General features: G+C 34.0%; 1 protein-coding gene across 6 annotated transcripts in view; it reads left to right on the forward strand.

The window, feature by feature from the left end:
• Positions 1–27,769, forward strand: part of LOC110380729 (DE-cadherin) — a 195,935-nt gene that overhangs the window by 162,964 nt on the left and 5,202 nt on the right. For 3 of the 6 annotated variants that reach the window (XR_010277641.1, XR_010277645.1, XR_010277642.1), the window contains 12 exons: positions 4,075–4,228; positions 5,603–5,793; positions 6,653–6,697; positions 12,953–13,144; positions 13,597–13,752; positions 16,792–16,989; positions 20,163–20,379; positions 20,737–20,955; positions 24,672–24,896; positions 26,017–26,147; positions 26,512–26,792; positions 27,067–27,264. Coding sequence is in view for 1 of the 6 variants with exons in the window: in XM_049837753.2 (XP_049693710.1) it covers positions 4,075–4,228; positions 5,603–5,793; positions 12,953–13,144; positions 13,597–13,752; positions 16,792–16,989; positions 20,163–20,379; positions 20,737–20,955; positions 24,672–24,896; positions 26,017–26,147; positions 26,512–26,647; positions 27,067–27,264 (2,017 nt within the window). In the remaining 5 variants the exon portion in view is untranslated. The remainder of the gene's footprint in view (positions 1–4,074; positions 4,229–5,602; positions 5,794–6,652; positions 6,698–12,952; positions 13,145–13,596; positions 13,753–16,791; positions 16,990–20,162; positions 20,380–20,736; positions 20,956–24,671; positions 24,897–26,016; positions 26,148–26,511; positions 26,793–27,066; positions 27,265–27,769) is intronic. The other 3 variants (XR_010277643.1, XR_010277644.1, XM_049837753.2) reach the window with 2 other exon arrangements.

The raw sequence follows: 27,769 nt of genomic DNA on the forward strand, positions 1-27,769 counted from the left end.
CATATATTCCAAAAGATATGGCTACCGATAAATTTGTAGTGAGCCATCAGTGATCAACATTAGTAAGAGGTATTGGTACCTGAGTATGAACGGTACAGAGGTCGAACCACATTTTAATTCTGGTTGGAAATATCTGGGAGAAACAATTTAAAATAGCGAAGGACTAATAACACTGAAACATTATGGTATCTTAAAGCAGAAATAAAATACACATTTTTCTATTTTCATAGATATACCTTAAGTACTGTTTTTATGAGTATATAGGACTATTTCTTACATATTCGTTGTTTATAACAATTTATAATAGAGCTCGTTATACTGCAACAAAACTTTTAACATCTCTGTTGCATTAATACTCCTAGTAATTGAGTTCAATGTGTGTTTAACACTTTTATGGCACACTAACTGTAAAACAGTAGCTAGAAAATATATTACTGAATATATTGCATTTTTATTTAGTATCCGTTTACTTTGTTTATATGTGCTTAAGATGTCCAATTCGATCTTGGATTTATGGCTGGTGTCTTACTATTCTTATGTGGTCTATTTTACATTCATTTTCAATTAAAAACTTCAGATAATCTTGTTTCAGTGAAATAAAATAGACTAGGCTCTATAAAATATTACCTAGTTCATAGATATATTTTTTCTGTGACGTTCTGAATTTGTATCCACTTGATGGAAACAGAATTGAGTTGACTTAAAGCTGAGAAAAAATAATGAAAAGATAGAAATAATATTCCAAAGCATTTTCCTAAAATAGTTCTGAACAACGAAACCCGTTTTCAGTTTTCCAAAACTGGGTATTTTCGTAGTATTTTCTTAGCATTCAACAATTACTATCGTAAGATTTATCTCCGCATAAATCTTCTTCGTTCGAGCTAGATTCCTTTAGAAATGTGTTTGTGTAGGACCGAGTCCTGTTTGTTTAGGCTTAGTATATGATTAATATCACGTTGCCCGGGGCTTGGGAAACAATCATTCGTATATCAAGCTTGCAACGCTTGTACCTCGCTATTGTTTATATATTTATGATGTTAGTGTAGCGGCTTTTATGGTAGTAACAATGGTTAGTTTAGTAGTACTTATTAACTCTTCAGTACAGTTCAGTGAGGTTTCAAATTTATATTTTTGAATTAATTAATACTGTGGAGTAGAAGCAAATTAAACAGAATTCATATTTCTCAGGCTCAGCTCTACTAAATATTAAGCACCAGTATTTTAGCATAAAACAATTTTACGCTCCAATTCTCCAACTAATCAATACGGATGAATCCTTATTCCAAACTTGAATTTCAAAACATGGCCGACCGTTGAACAATTTTAACCTCAACCCAGTTTGAATCAGCCGTTCTATAGTCTATAGTTCGTATCGCCTAAAATATCCATATTCTAGCCGTAGCCGGTAGCAGCGGCTTATTTCGAATTCGGCCATCCGGGCCGGCTGATCGGCCACGAATGCCGGATTAAGTGCGAATGTTATCTACCGCCGCAGAATCGTTTACTCAAAGAATCTGCGCTCGTTCACGTCAGCGTTTATTCATTTGGCGATAATGTCACCTTACTAAGCATAATCTATGGCTCGGAGGATGTTCGAGTCGGGTGATTTTTGTCTATCTTTGTGCTTTATACAATAGAGTGTAGAAGATTAATCAACTCAATTTTGGGGGCTTTTCTCTTGAATGATTCTTTGTTGAGACGATAAATTAACGCCGTAACTAAGCCATATTTTTTTTCTCTTACTTAGCCATTATTATAACCGTAACACAATTTCATTGCGGTAACACTGAGGTCTCTATTTCAAAACTGTCGCAGCCAACCGTAATAAAGAGAATTTTGGTAACACGCCAAGCAAAAGACAATAATAAAGGCCAAAACAAAAGCACATCCGTACCCAAGTACCCTAAAATTTTCAATTATCTCTTAAAGCAGCTAAGGACTCACGTTTTTATTTTTCGTTTTCATACAAGAACCTTTTCCATATTGGCAATAAATCAGAACGTACCTCCGTAAACGGGCCGTTACATTATATTATGTAAATTGCGAGCATTATTCCACCTTTTGTGTTTGTTTGTCTGTCACCCGAAATCCTTTTGACGGGGGTAAGAATATGAAGCATGTATGTGGACATAAGTTTCGTTGCGGAGCAAATTGTCTATTGATTTTTTTTTCAAGATTTTGGAGGCTCTATTACTAAGACTACGCCTCGCTCGACGCTCTCTGTCTGTCAAAAATGTCATAACATGAACCGTGATAGACCGTTAAAATTTAGACAGATAGTTATGTATTTCGGTTAGGTATCGATTTAAGGCTTAATGATGGATTCATTTAGAATTATAAATGTTAGGCAAAGACAATTTAGTCTCAGCGACAAGTGCTGATATTTTATCTCTTTGTAGGTAACTATTAATAACATTTAACAAAAGACAATTTGCTAAGAAGATTCAAACTTTTCCAATGAATTTTCATTGGATAAGAGGCGCTCAATAAAATTAATATAAGTGAATTGAATCTCACTAACGATGAAGTTTCTAATAATTTATTACGCTTAATATACCTAATTTTCATCTAAAAGTTTTACCCTCAAAATAGCGTTTTAGTTTCATTCAAAGTTGCTGTATTAAACTTACTAAAATAATGAAATCAATTCATGTCAAAACTATTGAATATGTTTCATAAATTACCTATCCATCGAACCTCTTTAAAACACCTTCACAAAATTATACCATTGATTTGCGGCCTCTACGGTACCCAAAATCATTTTGATTTTGAAACCCTGCGACCGAAATAACGTTCCTTTTCCCACATTTACCTCTATGCAGGCCAGTTGTCAATTTTTTATGCAAATCTACTTCGTGCCTATGGGTATTCAATTTCTTATTTTGGAAAGGGATCCTTTGGTCCTATGTTTCGGCAAGGGTTGGTTTAATTTCCATTTCGGAGAGCTGAATGGTCCTCTCGAGAGCTTTGGACCACTAGAAAGATGGTCATGAGATGGCGACATGTTGAAGGTTTGCTTGAAAAAGGTTTCATTTAGATAAAACCGTATAAAATCTGTGCGTTTCGTTTTCTACAGGCTGTTTATTTGTGACTTCAGATATTTTTGTTACAACATGGACTTGAATCTTACAATCGAATTGAGCTTTCTGGTATTGATTGCAATTCATGCCATTAGTTGTTCGTTAGTTCCGCTTTTTCATTTTACTCTTGAAATAATACTATTATATACCAAAATAAATCCTACTCGCGTGGCCTAAATATGAAAGGTAGATTTCCATTACTGAAAGCTTTTTTTGTAGAGATTATGAGCTACATGGCAACTCACAGCGAAACGAATGTTACCTCCTTACATTACCAAACATGGATTTAGCGGGAAAATATGACGGCATTACCAAGAAGTCCGAAATACCCAAAATGGGAGACCGATATTCATAATACTACTATTATATTTCCCCACTAAAGCTTAGTACGTGAAGTTACCTTGTATTTTGAAGTACCTTTTTCGGTATTCTCGTATTACACGAGGTTTTATAATACAATATCTTAAGCCGTAAGGAATAATGTAAGAAAATTTATTCTCCTGTTTAATATTCGCTGGGTTCATTGGGATATCGGAAGTATTTTTTGGCTTATTATGCATAAATACATATAGAATAGGCGTGTGATAAGACCGCTGTAATATGGAGAGTTTTGCTAATTTTATTTGATATTTTAATAGGGAATGTTGAAGAAAATTCTTGCGACTTAATTAAAGGAAGGACGCTTTCACAAAGTTACTTTTGACGAAAATCGTGACAGACGTTCGATGTTCGAACATAATTTCATTAGAATTTCAATTATTTTTTCTTTTAGTTATTGATTCTTTATGAAGAAAATTAGGTTTATTTAACGAACATGGTAATCTATGATCAGGACGTTTCTCAGTTGCAGTCAACGGAGACTTGAACAAAATGATTATTGAAAACTAACTAAATTGTTTGCCGTAGTAGATAGAAGACTATGAGATCCAAGCGGCTATCAACAATACTTTTTATCGCCTTTCTTTGTCTATTCCTAATATATATTTTTTTACAGACGCAACCCGTGATATGGTATGAGAACGAGCCCGCTGGTCAAGTGGTCGTATTGACCGCGAAAGATTACGACTCCTCGGAGAATGGACCTCCCTTCTCGTACGCCCTGAACGAATCCGCATCCTTCGATATACGCTCCAAATTCCAGATTCAAAGTAAGTTTTGTTTTGCAATTTTATGACATTATGGTGCTATTCTTGTCGCAATCGTTTTTAAATGAGCCACGTAAAAAAATGTAGTTATAAAATGATGACGTAAATTATTTTATATTGTGATGATTTAAAATGAACATCATTCGTTAGCACCAAGCACACTTCAATAGGTTCATTCCTAGAACGAAATCAGCACAAATATTTCTCGAACAATTTTGGCTACCACAGAATGTAAAAGTAAAATCATTCCCAAAAATATGTTTCGCTGAAGTCCCCCACAATAGAGCAATTGACACAAATTCCACTAAACTCGAAGCTAGGTTCTGGAAACTTCCTCGATTCGTCTTTGAAGCAATTCCATTTCAATTCAGTAGGTCCCATTCGTGAGCGCCAGAAATTTTCAGAGAGTCGCCCAAAATCGAGTTTCGATCAATTAGTGTAGTTAACATGCAATAAATGGCGTGCCAAGCCTAAGTCTAACTTTGTTTGCGAAGTGCCAATTCAATTTTGGTCCTCTCCATTTAGGTTGCCGTGTTTATAATTTTGTATACGTTCTCTGTTTGAATTTTGTCAGATTTTGTTTAAAATTTTAAATCTGAGATCTTTTCGTTTTTATCGGCCAGTTCCTACGTTATATATTTATTTTTAAAAGGCATAGAACCTGAATTTACGTTATTGATATCAATTTAAAGGCGCTTCTGGCAATGTCCAATCTTTACACCCCCACCGGATGGTTGTAAAAATTAAAAAAAAAATTGGTTTACATTTTCACATTGTAGGTATTCGTGTTGTGATATCATACATTATGTAAAATATTCTACATACTTACTTACAAGTATATCAAAGAAAAATAATAGCCCACTTACACCACTCAAAACAGGAAACATCATTAGTTTCCCAATATAAAAACATTTAAAAATAAACGTGGAAAGCAAACTTTAATGACATATTTCCTCGTGCTGGCCGTTCCACACAAGTTACCAATGTCACCTGCCGACAAAGTTTTGACATCAAAATGAAACAACTTTTAAAGTTTCCTCGAGTCAATTAAAAGTTGCTACAAAATTCAAACTTTAATTGGTTTTCAAGATATCATTTTAGTAGACATTGTGTGTTGATTTACAGGCGATTGATCACTCGCTCCTGTTAATTACCACGTTACCGTACTTTATGGACTACAAATCATTTTCAATTGATTAAGTATATCGTTATTTGGCTGGTAGAAGTCCTTTGATACGTTATTAATTTATCTGGATTCTGACATGACCTACTTAACAATTATACAGAAAATGAAAACCAAAAACTAAACGTGCCTAAACATTTTAGGCATAAACCTCTATTATATGTAAAAATTAAAACAAAATACTTTTTCCACAGATAACAACATTCTTTCCACCCTCGTGTCTTTTGACCGCGAACAGAAGAAAGAGTACAAGATCCCCATAGCCATCACCGACTCCGGCACTCCTCGACTGACGGGCGTTTCCATCCTCCATGTTGTGATCGGAGACAAGAACGACAACCCCATGGCTCCTGGCCATAGCGACATATTTGTTTACAACTACAAGGTATGTCAAACTTTGCCGCCTTTTTTAAATCTGTTCGATTCGTTTTATTTTTAAGTTTGAAATTCGAATTCCATTCTTTCTCTGTGTCCTTTATTTCGAAATTTTATTTTTTATTGAATTGTAAATAAAGATTTGCTTTTGTTTTTTCATCCATCAATAGATTTTTTTATAAGTTTAGTTCGGTTATTTAGTTTTTCTTTGTTATTTCTTCTTGAGCCTTAATATCAGTAAATGTCATCAGACTTATACCAAAAGTAGTAAATAAGCCGGAAAAATGTTATGGGCTTTTGATATTTACCTACATATTTAAAGGCCAATTACATTCCGAATAAATTGAGCCCTACAAAGGCCAAAAAAGATTTCTGATCCCTTCAGGGACCATCACATATTTCCTTTGAGCGTCCAAGTGGACCTTTAATATTGTTCACCTTTTAGTTTCCTAGTTATGTTTAATTTAGCGTGAACCTTCGTACATATTTTATTAAGTTTTGACCATCCAGTACAGTTAATTGATATTCTCGATTGTATGAAATTCTTGTGTTATTTTTTCAATCGAGAATATCAACCCTGTAATAAGTCGTTTGATTTTTATTTTTGAAAATAGAATGCTGACTGGCATCATTACCTTTTTTTATTGCTGTGGCATTTTTATTCATTCTGTTCTTTTGACAATAGTTAGCCTCGGGTTTTAAGGGGCATTTTTGTTTTTTAATTATAGCAATATCTGTTGTGTAAATCAGTTTCGTTACTAAGACTTTATTAACATAGAAATCATTGTTTTATTTTCTTGTTACATGCTTCCATGCTTTAAGTCAATAACAATATTTATTAACAAAATTGTTTTCCCTAATGCAATCAGCCGGAAACCTACTTCAATGAGATTTTATACAGTTGGCGGTATTATGTGAGTATATATTGGCATACATTTGTTATTTATGTGTTTTCCTTTGCTTGTTTTTATTTTGTTTTTACTATACTATCGAATTGTATTGGATGGTACTTGGTTTCTTGAGTTTGTTCATCAACTGTCGTGTTTTGTTTGAATTGGTTTTCTTTTTTGACAGTTCCTGTGTTTATGTACAGTCACGAGCAATAATATATATACATTGTCACATTTTCTAAAATATCTCAAATTCCACCATTCAAAAAGTATGTATTCTATATTTTTTTCTAAATTATCTACATGTAATACTGTATCAAAACTGGGTATACATTGGTTTCATAGTAATATAAACGATACAAAATCACTAAAAAGTTTACACTTAAAATGTAATTTTGAATTATCCATGACAATTTCTATAACATATACACATGAAATGCCAGTTGTATACATATTATAGGAATTGTTATGGATACATTAAAATGATATTGAAAGTGTATACCTACTTTTTTCTGTAATAATTACAGTTTTATAAATAAATAAGGGTTGGTTACTACAATAAAACAAAGGTATACAAAATCAGTCCTGTAATTCGTTACCAAACGGAATGATTATTATTAATTAAGCCAATCAAATATAATAATATCGTCGTATCGTCGTAGTATCATCGTGTCGGTGAAAATGGGCCTTAAATTAACTAAAATTTTGTGTAGCCCCCTTCAGCGTTTATAACATCTTGCAGCCTTTCCTGCATTGACGAAACCATATTGTAACATACATTATTGCCTCTAAAACTATCCCATATCTCATGGACGTGTCTGACCAAAGCTTCTCTGGTTCTCGCTTGGTTGCTGTCCCACTCTTGGACCATCAGCCCCCACAAATTCTCTATAGGGTTGAGGTCAGGGCTTTTAGGTGGCCACGGCAACGAATTCACGAAATTCCGGTTGCGACTGAACCAGGCTTGAGTGAATCGGGAATTATGGACACCTGAATTATCCTGCACAAAATCAATAGGCATCAGTTCAGGAAAGTAAACGTTCAGACTAGGAAGTAAAACTTCGTCTAAAATACTGGTATATTGCTCGCTATTCATTCGTCCACTAATCTCTGCCAATTCACCAGGTCCACTGGCTGACATCCAGCCCCAAACGCCGAAGCTTATCCGGCCACTTCTTCTAGATGGCAATATGTTCCTTTCTAAATAACGAGTGTTATTAGGCCGCCATAAAGATAAACGTCCATCAGCAGATGAAACAAACACTTTTTCATCAGAAAAAATGGCTCTGCTGAAGTCGTAGTTTAGGTATTCTCGAGCAAATTGTAGTCTCTGTTCCTTGTGTCGTGCAGATAATAGTGGTTTTCGCGCCGGAACTCTGTGACGTAGGCCAGCTGTGCGTAGGCGACGTCGAATTGTCGAAGTTGATACGCAATGCGAAGATGAAATGTCCTGAATTCTCACAAATCCGTTACTGACCACACTGTTGACGATCTGCCTGTCCTGCGCCGCGGAAGTTTTTCGTGGACGACCACTACTTTTAAAACTAACAACGTCGCCGTTATCTTCCCACCGCTTGAGCCACAAATACACGGTTTTTCGCTGAAAAAAAAAGGCATCTAAGTAAATTGTTCTAATGACTGCGCAACGCGTGGCACCCTATACATAGATGTTTAAAACACAACAACAATAAATGCAAACTCACCGTAATTCCCAATTCATTTGCAATGTCTGTTACGGAAAGTCCCTGTTCTTTAAGAACAATAATTTTGTGTTTGTCATATGTAGAAATACGATAAGGCACGTTGTTCATTTTAAATTTATATATTACAATTAATATATCTAGCTCAGCCTCTTTCACACGGAACTCTTTCAAGAGTTATTATGTAAAGGGAAAATTTTATTGAGAGAAATTTGACAAGTCAAGTGACATATGAAAATATTTGAAATATAAAAATAAATACTGTAACAGCCAGTACGATTAGATATTAGAACTCCTTCAACATCGAAGTCACTGGCAAACTGGTTTACTGTAAACATATTATTGAAATTTCCTTGGGTTCATTATTTTGTAACTAAAACTTAATATGTTTTTTAGAAATCTGTTGTTAACGTAAATTTGATAAAAATGTGTAGTTAATTTTGATACAATTTAACGTTTACATATTTTTTGGACACAGTTAGCATACTTATTTTTGCGATTTTATGTCACTACATGAATTTAAATTTTAAGGGCGTTTCCATGTTATTGCTCGTGACTGTACAAAACGAAGAGCGATGTGATGATTAGTTCAAAACATATCTTGAGGAGTTCAGATAGGGTCAGCTGTTGACCTCATCATTTTAGTTAGGAAAAGGCTAGGCAGATGATGAGTTGAAAAAATGTGAGTTGAATAGTTTTCGAAAGTAGTGATAAAATACGCAGAAAAAGTTTCATTTGCTGACAACTGAACCAATAACCGATAAAAACTATCTATACGATTATTTAAAACCAATCGAATAACCATTGATTTTATTCGATCCCATTATCACGGAACATCCAAATCAACTCGAATAACGGCGCATATTTTGTCAATTATGATTTATAATTAATTAACTATGTGCCAAACTGACTGTTCCACGGTGATTACTGGCAAATCCAATTACGATCCAGCTGTTAAGTGACGCATAATAACAATATGATTTCAATTGCCTGTCGAATAATTCCGTTAATTGATATAAAGCGAACATTCTGACGCCAGGATTTGCTCTATAGTCTATAGTCTATAGTGTGGACTCAAATAGGGCGTAGATGCTTGAGTGGAATCGATATAATAGGATACAAGGATATAATCATCTAACTAATGTATGGAACGAAACTGTTCAATTTTCTTGAAAAGCTTTTACCCAAAGTTTATGTTTCTGTAAGTTCAGGGTTTCATTGGATTAATAATTCCAATTACCTACTTATTCATGCCGGCTAAACTATTTACAAACTGTCCTTTATTTATTACCCGAAATTATTAAAATTCATTATGCCGCCGCTTTCTAATTGAACTAGTTTCAAATGTCACACTTAATTTAAAGTGGGACCATTTTATTACATCTAGAACATTACAGAAGCTTTATTGTGAAAGAAAATAATCACGTACTTAGAACATTTTTCTTTTGTCCAAAATTCTGGAGCACCTAGTTTATTCGGCCAAGAATTCTTAAAGTATTATTTTTATTGCGCTGTTTGTATTCACCGTGTACAGAATATAAATATTATTAGCCTGTTATTGTCCAGCCTTATCACAAAGCTTTATAATACTTATAAAGAAAAAAATAAAACACAAAAACTCAAACGGCTAGTTCGCCTGAATATAAGCTGGTGGCAGTGATTTTTCTTCCAGTGAATCTATCTTAGTGGCAAAATCATAAAATGTATATTTTTAATACCATTCAACAGCCTTATACTACGCCTTGAGTTCTGATGATGTTACTGAATTTGCAATATCTTTGTACATTATTTATTACATTTCAAATTTGAAAGACTGCACTCTCTTAAGCTTTAATTACTTATAGATCGTACATTTTCAGCAACATTTCGCTTCATACAATTTGGTTTTAAATTCAGTTTCACAAAGAAATGAGAAAGTCGCCAAAATGCCGACACAACATTCAAGTATCTTATTTTTTTTGTCAATCCGAATGATTTAATTTGAAAACCTTTTCATATAACCTATGTTTGGAATAATACGTTTTTAATATACCCATCTCAAAATAAAGCATCCGCAGTTTAAGGGCCATATAGTCAATATTCATTAACCCTTTCACCTTTGTTGACCTTTATTTCAGCGGTTTTTGCGAACAATCAAGCGTACAGATTCGATCCTATAAACATTAACGATTATGTACATGTTTTATATAATATATGGCTATTAAAATGTTAATTTTGCGCTTTAATGAAACTCAGTTTAGTACGGTTAGGTAGTATAAACAGGGATTATGTGGGAACGCAGTTTTTACTGCCCTGCCCTGATTTCTTAGTTATAGCGCGTTGTGCTGGATATGGCATGTGGAAAGCTGACGTTTTAGCTTTAAGGGTTGGGAAACTGTGTCAAGATTATGCCCTCTACAATATTGAGAGAATATTAATAGATCGTTAAGAGCGCAGCTGGCTATTTGACCTTATATATTCTTTAATATCTAAAAAGAATCCGCCTAGAGAATAATGCAAAAAATATATACTAAATATTCAAGCATCAAGGAATGAATTCCGGGTATATTTAACAAAGCACTAAAATGTCTTTCACAATATTCAACCAGAAATAAAATTTTCATATTCAGAAAATTGTTCAGCAATTACCGTAAAGCGTTTTAATTCAAGTGTAAACAAAACTATGCAGCGCAATGTTGCCAGTTAATTCGCTGCGAGAAAAAAAGAAACTTCAAACAAAGAGTTTCTCTATTAACTTTTTAATGGTATTTGAGTTAAAAAATAAAGGAATCCCATGCATGCACTACGCAATCTGTGTAAAGCAAGCGAGATTCGTTTTATCTCAGCGCTTAATGAAGGCGACTTGCCACAAATACGATGAAGCTGCGTTTAGCATGTGTGTTACCTACTGGAGGCGAGTTACTAGAAAATGGATTTAGGTGTACGATGTGTGTAATATTGCAAAGAATAGGTAGCTTTACCTTATTACATCATTTGTCTATCATTCTTTATGATACGTAACTGATAGCATGATATACCTAGATCTATTTTTCGCCTTGACTGAATGTTTGATATGCGATCACAACGATAAAGCTAACTTAACCGATCTAACGTTTAGTTCTAAATAGAGTATCTGTAAACTCACAATACATTACAGCTCACAAGCTCTTTATTAAAAAAATATGAATAAGTCCAAATTCTACTGCGGAAGTCTAGTAGATTATCCAAAAGTCGATGCAAACGCGGCTTCAATCCCTGTTCGTTTTAACGACAGGCTTACGTCGGTCCCTTAAACCAGGGCTGGTCCAAAACTCCTACACACTAACTTTGAGAAAACCTATCACCAACATAATTGATTTGTCGCGAACAGTTTTAGAAACTTCCAGAATCAAGTTATTCATCGTTAATTAGGTACAAGTTTAGATAAAACTAAGCGTTGGAAAATTATTAGTTGGTGGCAGTCCAGTGTTATTTATAACGTGATTGGTTTATTTTGGAGGTTGTTAATTATTGAAGAAATAGAGTTTTTGAAGAGTTATTCATATCACGTAGAACGTCAAACACTATCTTGAAGGCAAAAAGAATTTAGGAACATTTATCGACAACGTATGACGTAAAAAAAATGCTATGAAACGTAGTAATTATGTACAAGAAAATACAAATAAAGCTTCTATATATTAGCTTATATACAAAAAAATATTTACGTTTTATAGTGCAACCACAATAAACGAATAAAAGTCATAAACAATCGCCTCTCTTCAACTAAACCTTGCCATATTTATAAATTCATTTGATTTGCTATTTTGAAGGGCTTCACATTTCCGTATCCCGGATAATTGTTAAATGAATTGGAAAATTAACGCTCCGTACTATAGCCGAATAAAATTGCTTTAATTAGTTATAGCCGACCGTTGTTATTAAAAGTAAAATGTTTCGGCTTTAATAGGGTTTGGACGCATGATTTGTTGTCGATGAGAGCTCCACATGAAAACAATTTTGTTTTATGGTAATACGTATTTCGGAATTAGGAAAGGTTATGGATTATTCTTAAACAAAATATGCGTGAAATTGCAGCCTTTACCCCTTTTTCGATAATCAATCTATGGGTGTAATTTTCTGATTCAATTTTGTATCCGAAATTAATAAAATTAAACCTTTATATATGAAACCTCAAGACTCATGTTGTCTCTGGCTAGGCTTTTACATTCGTATTGCAGGTCAAGGTTAGGGAAGGTACTTAGACAGTGTATAATTATAAACACTAGGATCTTGAATTGATTTGGCATTCATTTTTTTATTTCTATTTTTCAGTCTTTCAATTGTGGGCGTCCAAGAATATTGTTGTTAGTTGTATTTCTGTTCTATATTGTTTTCGGTCTTGTTTTTCTTCGGTTGAATGTTTTGCTTTTTTCAGTGATTTATTTGTCTTTTTAGTATAGTGCACCAGAAGAATAATATCAGTTGTTTTCAATAAAAGATGGACTAATACATGAGCCTATTTAAATTGCAATATCTTGAGATATTTAAACAATTCTACAATACAAACTTAGCACTTAAACTTGTTTGTAATCTTTGGCTAATAAAATCTTCTTTCAACCAGGGTGAAGCCCCAGACACAGAAATCGGTCGCGTCTACGTGGACGACCCTGACGATTGGGACCTAGCAGACAAGAGGTTCATGTGGCTACCGTCCTATGAGCAAAGGAGTCCGTACTTCGACATCCATAGCAACACTGGCATGATCACCATGAAGGAGGGAACACCTAATGGAACTTATTTGTTGAGGTTTAACGTGAGTATGAGTAACACTTTTATTTAGAGGTACTTTACCGAGGTAACTAAACAGACAGATATGAGACTTCTTCTACCCAGCAAAAACACATAGGAACTCAGGAGTATTGACTACTTTTCAAGTTCTTATGTGTTGGGAGGGCGTTATGGGGGCTGTCTGTATTTTTTTGACGTTGGAAAAGTTCCAGCTTAAGCCTACTTTGATTAAATAATTCGGATTAAAAAAAGTGGAACGAATGATTTTAATTTAGCAACATATAGGCTATAGGCTTAACTGTTTTAATAATACTTATTTTTGAAACAGGAACATGATCCGTTTTAAAAATTTATTTCATATACTTCGATGTATTTATTTGATATTTTTTTGCAAAAAAGTGATAAACATTAATCCATACACCACAACTTCCACATTCATGTTAAATTATTAAAATTAATATTTTTCAAAAATTCTAGGTTACTGAAGAGAATGAGCCCCTAGTTCCTTTCCACTGGGTGGAAGCCACTGTCAACGTGACTATCAAGGAGATTCCTGAGGAAGCCGTGGATAAATCAGGATCCATACGATTTGTTAACATCACTGCTGAAGAGTTTATTGTTCCTGAACCTGATGTAAGTACAACATATATTTTTCTGTATAGAGATAATACAATAATTAATATATAAAAAAAAAATCGAAAACAATGCAAACCTTTGAGGTTCACGGTAAACGAATATATAGTCTGTTCCACCATACCATATTGAATTAAATTACGTACCTACCTTTAAAAAAATATCGCCAAAATAATCCATTTAAAAAGTTAAAAAAAAAAATCGCCAGGTGTCATTTAAAAAACTTCGTCTAAATCGGTTCAAGAGCCAGTGTGCCATAAACAGACAAACATAAATAAAGGTCAAAATTATAGAAACCCACCTTTTTCGTCCGGGTTAAAAATAAGTGTTTGCAAAACAAATGACGACTTATACCCAAAATAGAATTCGTTTCAAAGAAAAGTTTGCGACTTGAGTTCTCTTTGTAGAATTAAGTTTCTATAGTTAGACCAAAAATATATTTTATTTTTTGTTCGGAGCTAAAAAAGCTCCGATTGCAGTGCTCTACAATTATAGATACCAATAGAATATTCATGAAAAACCACCCAAAAAAAATATTGGAAAGTCATACGAACATTGGTAGCCAGATAAATAAAAGCTTTAACAATAAACAGAGGACAAAAAAACCCCAATTAAAAAAACAAAAATTTTATACATAAAGCGGATTTGAAAGAGTAGGTGCGCTTTTTTTAGATTTTTAACCTAGTTCAATTCAAAAACGAACATTTCATACCTACATAAAGCAGAATTCAAAGAACAGATTATACCTTTTTCCGAATTTTTCATTCGGTACAAAATTAATGAAGGTGTATTGTTAATTTTTTTCTCTTCGATGCTTCACAATACATCTAAAATTATATACTAATATTATTAAGCTGAAAGAGTTTGTTTGTAGATTTTTGGAACACTCAACTGATTTGTAAAATTATTTTATTGCTAAAGAGGCCTTAGTACTTTTATATGGGTATGTGGAGTTTTTCCACAGAATGCGGGTGAAGGCGCTGGCGGAAGCTAGTTAGAATCATAAACCTAGATTCTGCTACTCGTTCCATAAACGAAGAATCTATATTTAGAAGAACACAGCTTAAAATATATCTATTATTACTATTTTAGCATCTAGCTTACAAAGCAAATCTTTTCACATCCAAAAATAACTACCATGAAAGTCCACATTGTGTTCCCAAATAAAATACCCTATTCATATTAATCTGCATATTTTTGGCTAACCTCAAAGTGTCAGTGAATCAGCACTTTGTGGAATGTTCGAGAATATAAAGACGTTGATTCAAACTGTGTGCTAAAGTGAGTTGACGTCGTTCGTCGTTTACTTACTAAAGATGCTTGTCGTCTAGTTAGTACGTGAACCGTAGAAGCTAGGAGATTGCTGAACTAAGGCAAGAATATAATAAAATATAAGCTAAATACATTTTAGTTTAGGAAGATTCTTTAGATAAAATGGGAAATTGGGAAGTTTATCTTATTGTGTATTTAAAACTTTTTTCTGCACGGAAACACTGACTACCTGATATTCCATAGATATTTCTATATCACAAACAACATGTTATTTTCTATTTATATTTACTGTATATTTACATATATATTTGTCTATGTCTAGTTAGTCATGTTACTACTAATTAGGGCTCTGCGTAGCAACAGATTAAGGTACAAAGAAAACTATTAATTAATTAGTCTACTTATAATCTATTGTTATTTATGCCCAATTAAAAAGAAGAAGTACAAGAATCCACAATTATTCCATAATTTACTTCTAAACTTACTATTTAATTAATTTAGTTCATAAGTTTACTTCCATGATCTTAGTTGTGACCTTGCTCCGAATCAGCCTTACTTACGTAAAGTTTCATCCGGGGATTCATTTAGGCCAGTTAACGACTCAGTTGGTTTACGAGCAATTGGCCGTGGTCACAGTTTAGAACTGTCATTGTCATCTACATAGTTTGTTTACGTACTGGCCATTTACGACTTTTTGGTACTGAAGTAATGAGCTCGATAATTTTGACATTCATTCGCCTTGTTAAGATGGCGAATGATGAACTGTCAGATTTTGAAAACAGAATTTTGTTATTCGAATTTTGAGAAACGTCAAGTTATTTGGTAATGTAAACAATAATGAAAACAAGTTCTGGGAAATGTCTTGTAGCCTTCAGATGTCACTATTGTGACGATCATGTAGTAAAATAATTATAATTAAGTATCATTCGAGCTTAAAATACTTTATCGATATTAAAGACTGAATTCTTTTTTGCACTTTCGTAGCTCTCGTCGTAGGTATAAACAAATATTTTTTTTTCCAATAAAATTATGTAATTAATTAGTTATTGAAAAATATCCTTTAACAACTGTAAGAGTTTACAAATCAGCTGAATATATACCTAATACTATACTAATCTCAAATACATAATTGAAATGCTCAAAAGCAGTCTCTCTAGTCTTGTAACACAAAGCGTTTCAGTTGTCGATGTTTGTCGGGCAACCTAACGTGCAAAATATACATGCAGACTGAAATATCGGGTACAATCTTTCTATACTATCGATATGAATTTATTTCCCTCTAGGAACAGTAAAAAATTCGTTTCCTTGTCGAAGAAATTAAGTAGCTACGTTTTTTGTGGACCAAACAATTTGAGCAGACAAAACGACCAAAGATACGCTCAAGAAGTAGATTAGGAATAATTCAAGTGAATTTTCCTAATGTCTACCGCACCGTCCTTCATCGCAATTCATCGTATTGACGCATGGAGAACAAAATGACTAGCGGAGGTGCTATAATAAAAAATCGAAAGAAAGAAGCGCGCCAAAATGCGAGTTATCGGGGGCCGAAGAATGTTACTGCTTTCGTATTTTTTTTATAATACCAAAAATAGTTGACAGATATCTCAGAGAACCCATTTAATTCACTCGTAACTGACCATTTTAGTCATGCTGACCATAAGAATTTGACCTAGCGAAGGCTCCTGACCTACTTGCATTATGACATCTCCGCTTATCTTTCCTTTCCCCATGTATTGACGTCATAACTAATTCTCTCTTCTTCTTCAGGGTACGAGTAAGAAGGACAAGCTTCACCGCCGTTTGTCCGAGCTGTATAATACGTCTATGGACAACGTGGATGTTTTCACCGTTTTTACTAAGAACACTGTGAAAGATGTGTTTTTGGATGTCCGGTTTGCAGCGCACGGATCGCCTTATTATCCGCCTGAGAAATTGGATAGCATGGTCATTACTATACAGGAGAAGGTATGTATTTCTTACCATAACATTTACTTTATTTTATAACATAAAAAAGAAGTTAGTAAATGCTAGGTCTAAGCTTGATTCTTGTTTTTAATCTGTAATGGAGACTACTAAATTCCAGTCAACCTTTATTCAATCAACTCGATTCGTATTTCGTTAAAATGTGAAAAAAAAACTTTTCTTTTACGACTTAATGCGAAGTTACTGAAGTCAAAGTTTGGAAGTTGTGAGGTCTCTTTAGTTGACCTTGACCTCAAGCTCAAGGTCGATAGTTTTAACCCACAAATGTCCAGTTGTGTAGGGGTCGGATAGAATGCCGTAATGAATGAGGTTAGGGATGGCATTACAGGGAAATGGTATCCGTAGACGTAAGGTGGTGATTTGCCCTTATTGGGAATATTGGGTGTTAGATAGCATACTTTATTTATTGAATACGAAGTGACACAGTTATTAGTGATGAAATTAAATTCCGTTTATCATCTTTCATCTTCCTAATCTTTCCCCAAACTATGTTAAGGTCTGCTTCTAAGTCATAACAGGATGAGCACCAGAGTTTTACATGGAAAAACTGCCTATCTGACCTCCTCCCAGTTACTCGAACAAATTAAATTCAATATTTCATGCAGCTATGTTCAAACCAGTTGAGGCTTTGGAGGTCAGACGCTAGTAAATAATTGATATAATTCAGCCTTATCTAGTTAGATTGGAAGCCCACCCTAGAAGGGTTAGATATTTTACTGATAGACTTAAACTATTGTCACATTTGTAAGCATAAGATAACTATAAAACTAAGTTTTAAAATAATTAGATCAAGGAAGAACATTTTACACTCATTTCTTCTTATATATATTTCAATTTTGCAAGTACCACACAAAGTCGAAAAATACTCAAAAATGTAAGTTTCACGTCTACTCTCAGAAATTATGATTTTTTAAATCAATTAACACAGAAACCATAATCCCTGAGCAATTAGTATAATTGTTATTGTCAAACTATAGTTTACAGTTCAAGCTTGAATTAACCCATTCACTGTCCATTACACTAAAACAATACTCAAACGATTGTTATGTCTACCTACAACAACCAACGTCAACCAGCTACGTTGGCTTTGGCTTCCAGTCTAACTGGATGCAGCTGAGCACCAGTGTTGTACATGGAGCGACTGCTTACCTGACGTCCTCAACCCAGGTATACAGTCATGGACACATAATTAAAGACACCCCCTGACTCGAAGTGAAATAAATAGTTATGGTACTGACATGAGCTTAAGCACGGTATAAACTGTAGTGTAATAATTATTAAAACAAACATTACATTGTGATCTATAAATTAAGGACAAAAAATATTTTCTTTCTTAAATACTTTAGATATAAAGCTCTATGGGAAATGAACACTAACTTTTGTAGCTGATACTTGGCTGGTCAGCTAATTAAAGACAGTTAAAGCCCAGTTAAGAAAAAAAAACGAAAGATACAAATAGTTGCCATACTTTTTTTTAGAAGTGAGTAAAATACTTATGAAAACTCGAATTAGGTAATAATTTAGGTTTATTTCATTAAAAATGTTCATTTTAGTCCTATCAATAAGACTAGAACAAAAATTCTGGTAAGTAAAATGTTTTAGGCTTTTTAATATTATATTTTGACATACGGATTTATTCATACCACTTGATCTGTAGTATGGACATGGTAATAAATTTATTATTAAAGATTTCTTATCAATGGCACTAAAAAAGGCATGGTTTGAGAACAACTCAAAACTGACCCCAAGGAAAACTTGTCCGCAAACAGAGTTTAAGGCGGTGCTATGGGCAAATAGTGAACCATTTACATGATTCGGTACTGGTTTTTTTGGGAGTCATCTGATGCTAAAAGGACGACAATTGTATCTGCAGAACTTTTAGACTACAACCGGGTCGGGAAAAGCTGTAAGGCATGGGTATCGGAAGATGTTACTTTTGGAAAAGCACCGCGTGTCCATACTGTAGTTGGCTATTTCTATCAAATGTGAAAGGTGCAGTTAACAAGTGTTCAAAAATGTATTTTTTTTCTCATTAAACAAAGGGAAACGAATAATTCTAAAATAATGTATCGAAATTAGTAGCCTCCAAAACATGAGATGGAACCAAAATACACTAAGAAAGTTCTCAAACATAGGAGGCGAAAAAGTAATAGTGTGGGGATTCTCTCCATTACTTGGTGTGGTGATCTTTTAGAAAGATATTATTAAAAATAGGCGAATTCAAGTACTATAATATTTTAGAAATAGCATTTTGTTATATGCTAAGCATAATTTACCGGTCCTTAGCGCTTTCCAAATTCGAAAAGTTCTGAAAAACACTGTAAGAGTAGTAAAAAGGACTCTTTGATCGAGCAACTTATGACGGTTTTGGTTTGGCCCATCGCAAATTTAATAGAAAAAAAAACTGGTGATCGGCCAGAAAACACAATGGCGATAAGTCATACATGAAACATTGATCAATTTTACACAGATTTTTATGAAGCATGGAAGAAAATTCCCGTAGCGACTTAAAGCAAAACTGACCGCTTGCACGCTTAGGGATGTCGTGCTGTCATTGAGGTAAAAGGAAATAAACCAAATATTAGTACTCATTAGTATGCTTAGTTACAGTGTAGGGAATGTTGTTATAGAAAAGTACCATCAATAATATTAATAATTTGCATTTCTTCCTCTGAGCAAATGGAGTGTCTTTAATTATATGGCCAGACCACGTTATGGTTCATACCGCTCGAGATTCGGATAAAGCGAAAAAAAAACTTGTCGCGTAGGATCACTGAAGATAGTCTTTAGTTTTAATATTTCACAATGCCCTCTTAAATATTTTAAAATAGAAAATAAAGTTCCAGTAGCAATCAGAAAAAAGAAATAAGGATGAAATGCGGCAGCAATTTAAGATTCCAACAGTGTCTTTAATTATGTGTCCATGACTGTATAGGCTACCTGATACCCTTAAAAACAGTTTGAATGACAGATTTTCTGGCTTCTGACTAACCGTATCGAATAACAAAGATGAACTCGTAATGACAAAAAAATGGTGACCCGTCCACGGTACAACTGCGTTAACCTTATGATCGGCCGCTTTGCGCAGCTGCTTTGTAACCGCGAGCTCCTGTCATGGCCAACTAGATACCTTCTAATCACAATACTCCCCACAGCTCGAAGAAGACCTACAGTCCAAGATCTACATGGTGAAGATAGACGAGTGTCTCATAGAGAAGGAGCAATGTGAAGACTCGTGCCGCAACGTTCTGATGAAGAATAATGTCCCTCTCTCCGTGTATACGAATACTACCAGCTTTGTGGGTGTATCGGCCAGGGTTGAATCGGAGTGTACTTGTGAAGTACAGGAACCGCTTGTTTGTTTGAATGGAGGTTTGTATTTTGTAAACCTATTAACTTTTTGATAAGATTTGCCTTATGTCTGTAGAGAAAGTTTTTAATGGAGCTATGAAAACAGAATATTATTTGGAACTCCCAGAGGGTCTTAGTTGCAAAGCAGTTTAGAGGTCATGGATTAATATGCATTTACTTTAACTATATACATTTATGCAAAAGTCAGGTTTTAATATAAAATACCAAAAATGCCTAACGAAATCGTCAGTTTTACTTCATTTATTAGTTATGTTTGTCAGTGCAAACTCTGCTAAGTTTGGCACTAGATGACATTGCAGGCATGCTTATTAGTTTGTAGAAGTCTATAGAACCTTTACTAATTCATCATTTCCTCAGGTACACCATTCGCGGACAAATGCGAGTGTCCCGAAGGTCTATCAGGGCCCCACTGTGAGCAAACATCCATCGGTTTCCATGGCGACGGCTGGGCTATGTACTCTGCACCACCGGCCTGCCAAGAGGGCAGAGTGACTTTGACTGTCACTTCACATTCTAGTAACAGCCTCGTGTTCTATTTGGGCCCTTTGAAACATAATCCGCTGTTGGATGTTCAAGGTATGTTGTTAGTTTTTAATGTACTAAGTTATAAATTTTATTATAAGGTATTTTTTGTGAATGTACCAAATATCATACCAGACATTAACCAATGTTTTCCAATCCAATGATATATTAATATTAATTAGGAGCTAGATTTTTGCTAATTCTAATACATAAATAGAACATTAATTTGGAAAAAAATACAAAGTTATCATTAGGTATGTACGAATTTTCGCTTCCTAGGAAATACCACTATTTCCTAATTTCGCTTTAAAAATACCCACTTAAAAGCAGTAAAATATACTAGAAAAGACACCCGCCTTGTTATCTTTCACACTACACTTCTTATACAAAATTTATTCTCCAACTTAACTCGTGACAAAAAGCTATAAAACATAATTTACGTACTGTTTAAAGTCAACAGCGGTAATGTATTAGCTATTAAGAGCATCGTATCATACATTACACTTTGCTCGAAGTGGGTAAACGTTCTCCAAGGAAAAACATAGCGATATGGGCCCCTATTACTGTAATAGCACTTAGGAAACCAGTGTATGACATTTATTTAAAATGGCGGGTTTAACCGTTATTTTGAAATGTTGCGTTCTAGATTAGCTAAGCTTCATTTTTATGATTTTATTTTTTAAAGAAACAATTTTAAATCCCTGTCGTACTCATAATTTGTTTTAAGTCCCAGAAGGCTTAAATAGCAGATCTCAAATTGGCCTCAAAATTGAATAAAAAAAATTATTCAATTTTATTTGAAAATACTTCTCAACCGTCAGCCGAAAACATTTTTTTGGATTGAATAATAAGGATACCCAACAAAACTCGATTTTGACCCATCACAAATTGCGAAGCGAAGCCGCGGGCTAGCCGAGAAGAATCGGAATCATAATAAAAATGAAATATGCTCCTAAAATCAGAATCCAATTACGTTCGTACAACGTCACGTCGTGCTTTCCAATTAAATGGCCGAAAACGTCAACGTTGGCAGTACGGCTTCTGATACAATAATATAATTGATTTTAATATTTTCTTCTTGCTCCTTATTTTCATGATTTGCATATTTTATTGGATGTTCTAATGTTATTTGGGCTCATTTCAAGGATTAGATATGAGAATTGAAACTTATTTAACTTATTTTTTCTGTATGAAAAATTATTAGGAACGGGTAATTTATTTTTGTACCGGACTGACTGACTGACTGGTATTTTACACCATGCTATAATTCTAAGCAGCCGAGTAAAAACAAAAACATTTCATGAAGAAAATAAAAATAATGCAGATAACTTAGATTAAGCGTCAAAAGAAAATTCCGCCGTAATTCCACAATAAACAGTACACAAAATGGAAACCAAATGAAAACCAACTTCAAAGCTAAGCTGGATTTGTTCGCTTAAAAAGCGATTTTTCAATGTATTTTCACGGTGAAAGCAAATATTTCCGAACGAGTGCCAAATTGGCAATCTAGCAAAGTGTTGTGTCCACATCGGGCCAGTGCTAAAGGACCCACTTAATTTGTGTCAACTCACTTGTCCAAAGTACATTTCACTAAGAAAAAAAACATTAAAATAGTTGGTGGTAATGCTAAATTACTGGAGAACGTAGAAGCTTCTCTTCTTTCTGTCATGAATTCTTATGGAAAGTGTCAAAATGATTTATGAAATAACTGTTTCTCTTTTTCTTCCTGTAACCGGACAAATATAGTCTGTGGCTAGTGAAAAAATTTGCATATCGGTTCAGTGGTTTCAGAGCCTAAAAATAAAAAAATATTTTGAATCTATCTTTGTATAATTAAACAGAACAACAGACTTAAAATGTCTCTATATTGTTCAATACAAGCGTAAACTGAAACAGCTCAAATACCGCTAGTCTGAGAATGGTTGTAGAACACATTACCAATGCATTATGGTAATGTAAAGCCGATGACCATAATGTCACTATTGCTCTGTTAAACTGTTGAATTCCATGAGAATGTTCGAGAACATCTTAGAAAGTAATAGTTGTCTAGAATCATTCCATATAATACAAGATCTTTAACTAAAGTATATTCGGATATCTAGAATAAAAATAACCCTAAGGAAAGCACCAATTTCTTTATATTATATTTATTTGAATAATAGAAATAAGAGCTCGAAATTCGAGTACTCTTTTCTTTCACGTTTCGTTGGCTGTCTTTAAAAATTACTTCATACTCATAATGTTTTTATTAAAATTCACAGGTCTACCTAATCTTGAATTGAACCTGCAAATTAATATTTTTTAGGTAAATTTACATACAAAAACATCTACGAGATATCAATAATTTTTGATTGCCTAAACCTACTTCACAAAACTGGAAACTTCAATATCAGAACAAACCAATAGGCACACAAAAGTTCATAAACCTATCGTTAGCATGAAATACACTTGAAAACGACAATAGAGCAACAATGAACATGTCACAGTAGATTGGCGTAACAACTTGAATAATGATTTCCTTACAATAGAACCTCATTCAGAACAAGTTACCTTTATTTTTGTAGCCAATCAACAGTCGCCGTTCTCTGATGGCGGCAAAACAGCCAATCAGAGTGACGCATTTGCATTCTTGGAAATGGTCTTGGTCGTTGTGTGCTTCTTTATGCTGTACCTTTATTGTTAGGATGACCAAGATGTTTTGCTTATTATCAGGACTTTTTCTTAATTTTATTTTTATTATAGGTTTGTAAAAATATTTCCAAATAGGTATGTTTTCTCTCCTTTGATATTTATAAATAACTGTTTACTTAAACTCAGCTGAGTTAACGGTATGTTTGTATACATGTATAATTTCTGTTGTAGGAACCTATATTTATCACATAGCAACGTATTCATTTCCCTAACGACCGTTTTTCTGAACCACTTACCAACAGCTATTAAAAGAAAAAGTGATATTTTATGTCACACATTGGCGTTATTTGTACCTTCTATTATAAATAATAAACTATCCATAGACTACATAACAAGCTGCCATCCCACTTGAATGCTTAGACTGTAATGATTTTTTAATGATGCCATAATGACTGACAGGCGTGTACCTACGGAACATTATGATTTATGGAAGTAACCATCGCGTGATAGGTGGAGCCTTTAATACCTTTCCAACTGTTACGTAATTATTTTTGTTATGTTGGTACACCTAGTTTGTATAAAATTAATATTACGAGGATTAGTCCGTGGAAAACATTGTTAGTTGGTTACCCTATGTTTTGGTTTTGATATTTGTGTTAAGTTAATTAATTTGTCTTTGATAAGTTTGTGTGAAGTGTGGTGTGTTTGAAATAACAATTAGTTTTGAAGTTACAGTATGATTATTAGATAGGGTTTTTGATGTATTTCTAATTTGTATCAACTATGTACCTATTTTGTGAGCAAATTAACTTGACAAAAACAGACCGCACATATATTTCAAATAATAATATAATGTTATACACAGAGGTAGAAATAGGCTTGCCCTATATTATATTCTGCCTTTAATATAACTGGCGAACACCTATATTCTAAATAATATAATGGTATACATGTATAGTTCTTTATTGGCTTACCATATATTATATTCTATTAATATTAGAACAGATCCATGTTCTTTATTTATATAATAGAATAATACACACAGGCTATATAAAAAATACATAAAAATATACCACTATTGCCTAACCCTTTGTCCTAACTATTATTAACTATTACTAATTCCGCCATTTTGTCCACAGATTTCATGTCACTAGAACTGGTAGAAGGTTTTCCAGTCCTCCTAGTGAACTACGGTTCAGGAACCACTAGACTGAACAACAGTGTCGTCCATGTAGCTGACGGGAAGCCGCATCTCATAGAAATAGTCCTCATGAGGAGTTCTATTGAAATGTTCGTGGATAGGTGTAAGCTTTCTACATGTATGAGTTTAGCTGCGCCTACTGGACCTAGGGAGATTTTGAATGGTGAGTAACTTTTCAGTTTTTCATTGTTTTTACTTCTCATCGTCATTAGCTTTTTTATTGTACCGCTGCAGAGTGAAGGCCCCTTCTCATATAGAGAAGGAATGAGCGGTAATCATAAAGCTACGCTTACACGAATTGGGTATTACAGACTTCTTCTTCTTGATTATTTGAAAATTGTAAACGGTAGTTATTCATACCATAAATTTTCCTTGTGGAACTTAGATATATCCCATTTATATAGGATATTTTGTTGAAATCCTAAGTTATATTTTAAATCCATCATACTTATGTAGGTTCTTCTAATTTGAAAATGACATCGTAAAGAAGTCAATAAATACGCCTTAATCTAATACTACGCGAATATCCCTTTAATATTGTATACTCTATGATATAACTACAATAACTTAATTTAGTAAGGGTACAGTATATTGATTACACCCAAATCTTTGAGCTAAGTAGATTTCACTTGAAATCGGATCTGAAACTAAGTAGGTAATTACCTAAGATTGTGAAATATTCTAATACGGTTTTGCAGGCATATAAATTATAAACCAATTAATAGTAAACTTTCTAGACCTCTACATCATTTGCAGTAATCATCAAATTAATTTTCTAATTTACTGGACATTAAAATGTTTCAACTATTAATTACAAATAAAAGTTGTGTTTTAACTCTTTAGTTAAAAGTTATATTTCTACGAACTAAACCTAATTGTTTCTCATCATCACTTTTGCTCCTAAATTCAGAAAAGTTTGAAGAAATTTATTGTTTTCATTAATTAATTTCGGTTGTACGTAAGTTGTTTAAAACTTCTCAATAGTTTTAAATACTTAAGTCGTTTAAATTCGTAGTACTGTTAACACTAAAAGTTTTATTACTGAATGAGTCGTTAATTACGCCTTTTAATCCTTTTTCTAATTTTTTTGATGACAAAATTACTTTAAAAATGCCTTCATCCTCAGTAGGTTTTTCAATAAGAGTTCCATATTGAATTAACGGCCCAAGATTTGGGCGATGGGTTATTCTTGAGAGAGGTTTTACGCAAAAAATGGCTGGTGATACACACTAATAATATAAAAATAATTAATTAGCCATGTAACTAAACAATATTGTCCACAGTAAACGGGCCGCTGCAACTGGGAGGTGCCAGCATAGACCTGCAATATCTCGCTAGAACGTTCGGCTGGAAGCACGTGCCTACCAATCAGAACTTCATGGGATGCATCAGCAACTTCACGTATAACGATTTCGTAAGTACTATTATCCTAAAGTTACTAATAAAATTAGGCGTGCCTATCTTAAAACTGAAAAGAAAGTAGTTTAAAGATCTTTTGCAAAAACTAACGGAATGAATCGAATTTTTCCGAAAAAAAAAAAATGAATTAGATAAAAGTTAATGTTCAACTATTCCGAATCATGTAATGTAATCGTGCTATGTAAAACAACTGAGTACCTATTAATAACCGAAAAAATCATTGTGTAAGAAGTACTGATTTTTATTATATTCATCAAGGGATCATGGTAGTGTCACTTAAGAGCCGACTACGCTGTAACTTGAGGAATGCATAAAGAAACCTTTACTAAACTTTCATATTATTATTTTTTCCCTGCCAGATGTACAACCTAGGCGAGCCATCACTGCACCACAACGCGGACCCGAGCTGCCAGCGCAGCATGTACACGGCAGTCACCTTCGGCATCGACACCAACTTCCTCGTCGCTATACTCGTCTGCATCGTTATATTAGCTAGTGAGTATTATGTACAACCTAGGCGAGCCATCACTGCACCACAACGCGGACCCGAGCTGCCAGCGCAGCATGTACACGGCAGTCACCTTCGGCATCGACACCAACTTCCTCGTCGCTATACTCGTCTGCATCGTTATATTAGCTAGTGAGTATTATGTACAACCTAGGCGAGCCATAAATGCACCACAACGCGGACCCAATAACTAGTAAAAACAACTTTTATCTTTGTTTAACCAACCACATTATCCAAGAGAGGTTCAGAAATACATATCTGTTGCTCCCAAAAGCTTTTGCACATGCATATTTTACAAACTTACAAGCAACATGACCCAACCAAATGGTCACTGAGTCACAAATTATGATTAATTTTACTTCAAACATACTTTACAAAATATCTAACCCCCGAATTTCTTCCGCAGTCCTCCTCCTAGCAGTGGTAGTCCACCGCCGAAGAGCAGACGCGTGGGCCGAGAAGGAGCTAGACGACATTCGAGAGAACATCATCGCGTACGAAGACGAGGGGGGCGGCGAGGGGGACGCGGGCTATGACCTGCATGTGTTAAGGCAAATGTATGACGGACCTCTGCCCGATACTGATGCCTTCATGCAGAGTAGAGGTGAGGAATTTATGAAGTTATTTTTGGAATGTACGCTCGAGTGCTGAAATGCCACATAAGTTTATTTTAAGACATATTCCCGAATATGTAGTGAAAGGGGATTAAAGTTTAATTTAATTGCTATAAATTTTGGGGTTTGGGTTTTTACTGTATGAAAATTCCTTTTTAAGGGTACTAGGAACATGGCGGAGTATAAGTCACTTCGTTGCAATTTACTGAACATTAAGTTTTGGGCGTATAACTTATGGTTCTATGTAGGTAAATAAACTCTTAGAAAACATAAAGTTTTTGTCAAAAATATGAACTAGCAAGTTTCGAAAACGTTAAAAGTTGAGTACCTTTAGGTACATTTATTTCACAAAAAAATCCAACGAAAAATATACCTACTCCAAAAATTCAGCACCAATTTTGTACATACAAGCATAAGCATAACGAATAAATCCTTTGCGCCCCGATATCAATTTCTGTCAAAAGCAGTGCTAAGCAAAAAATAAATGTAATGAGC

This window comes from Helicoverpa armigera, chromosome 23, assembly GCF_030705265.1.
Source record: "Helicoverpa armigera isolate CAAS_96S chromosome 23, ASM3070526v1, whole genome shotgun sequence".
In the NCBI taxonomy this organism is placed as follows: Eukaryota; Metazoa; Arthropoda; class Insecta; order Lepidoptera; family Noctuidae; genus Helicoverpa; species Helicoverpa armigera.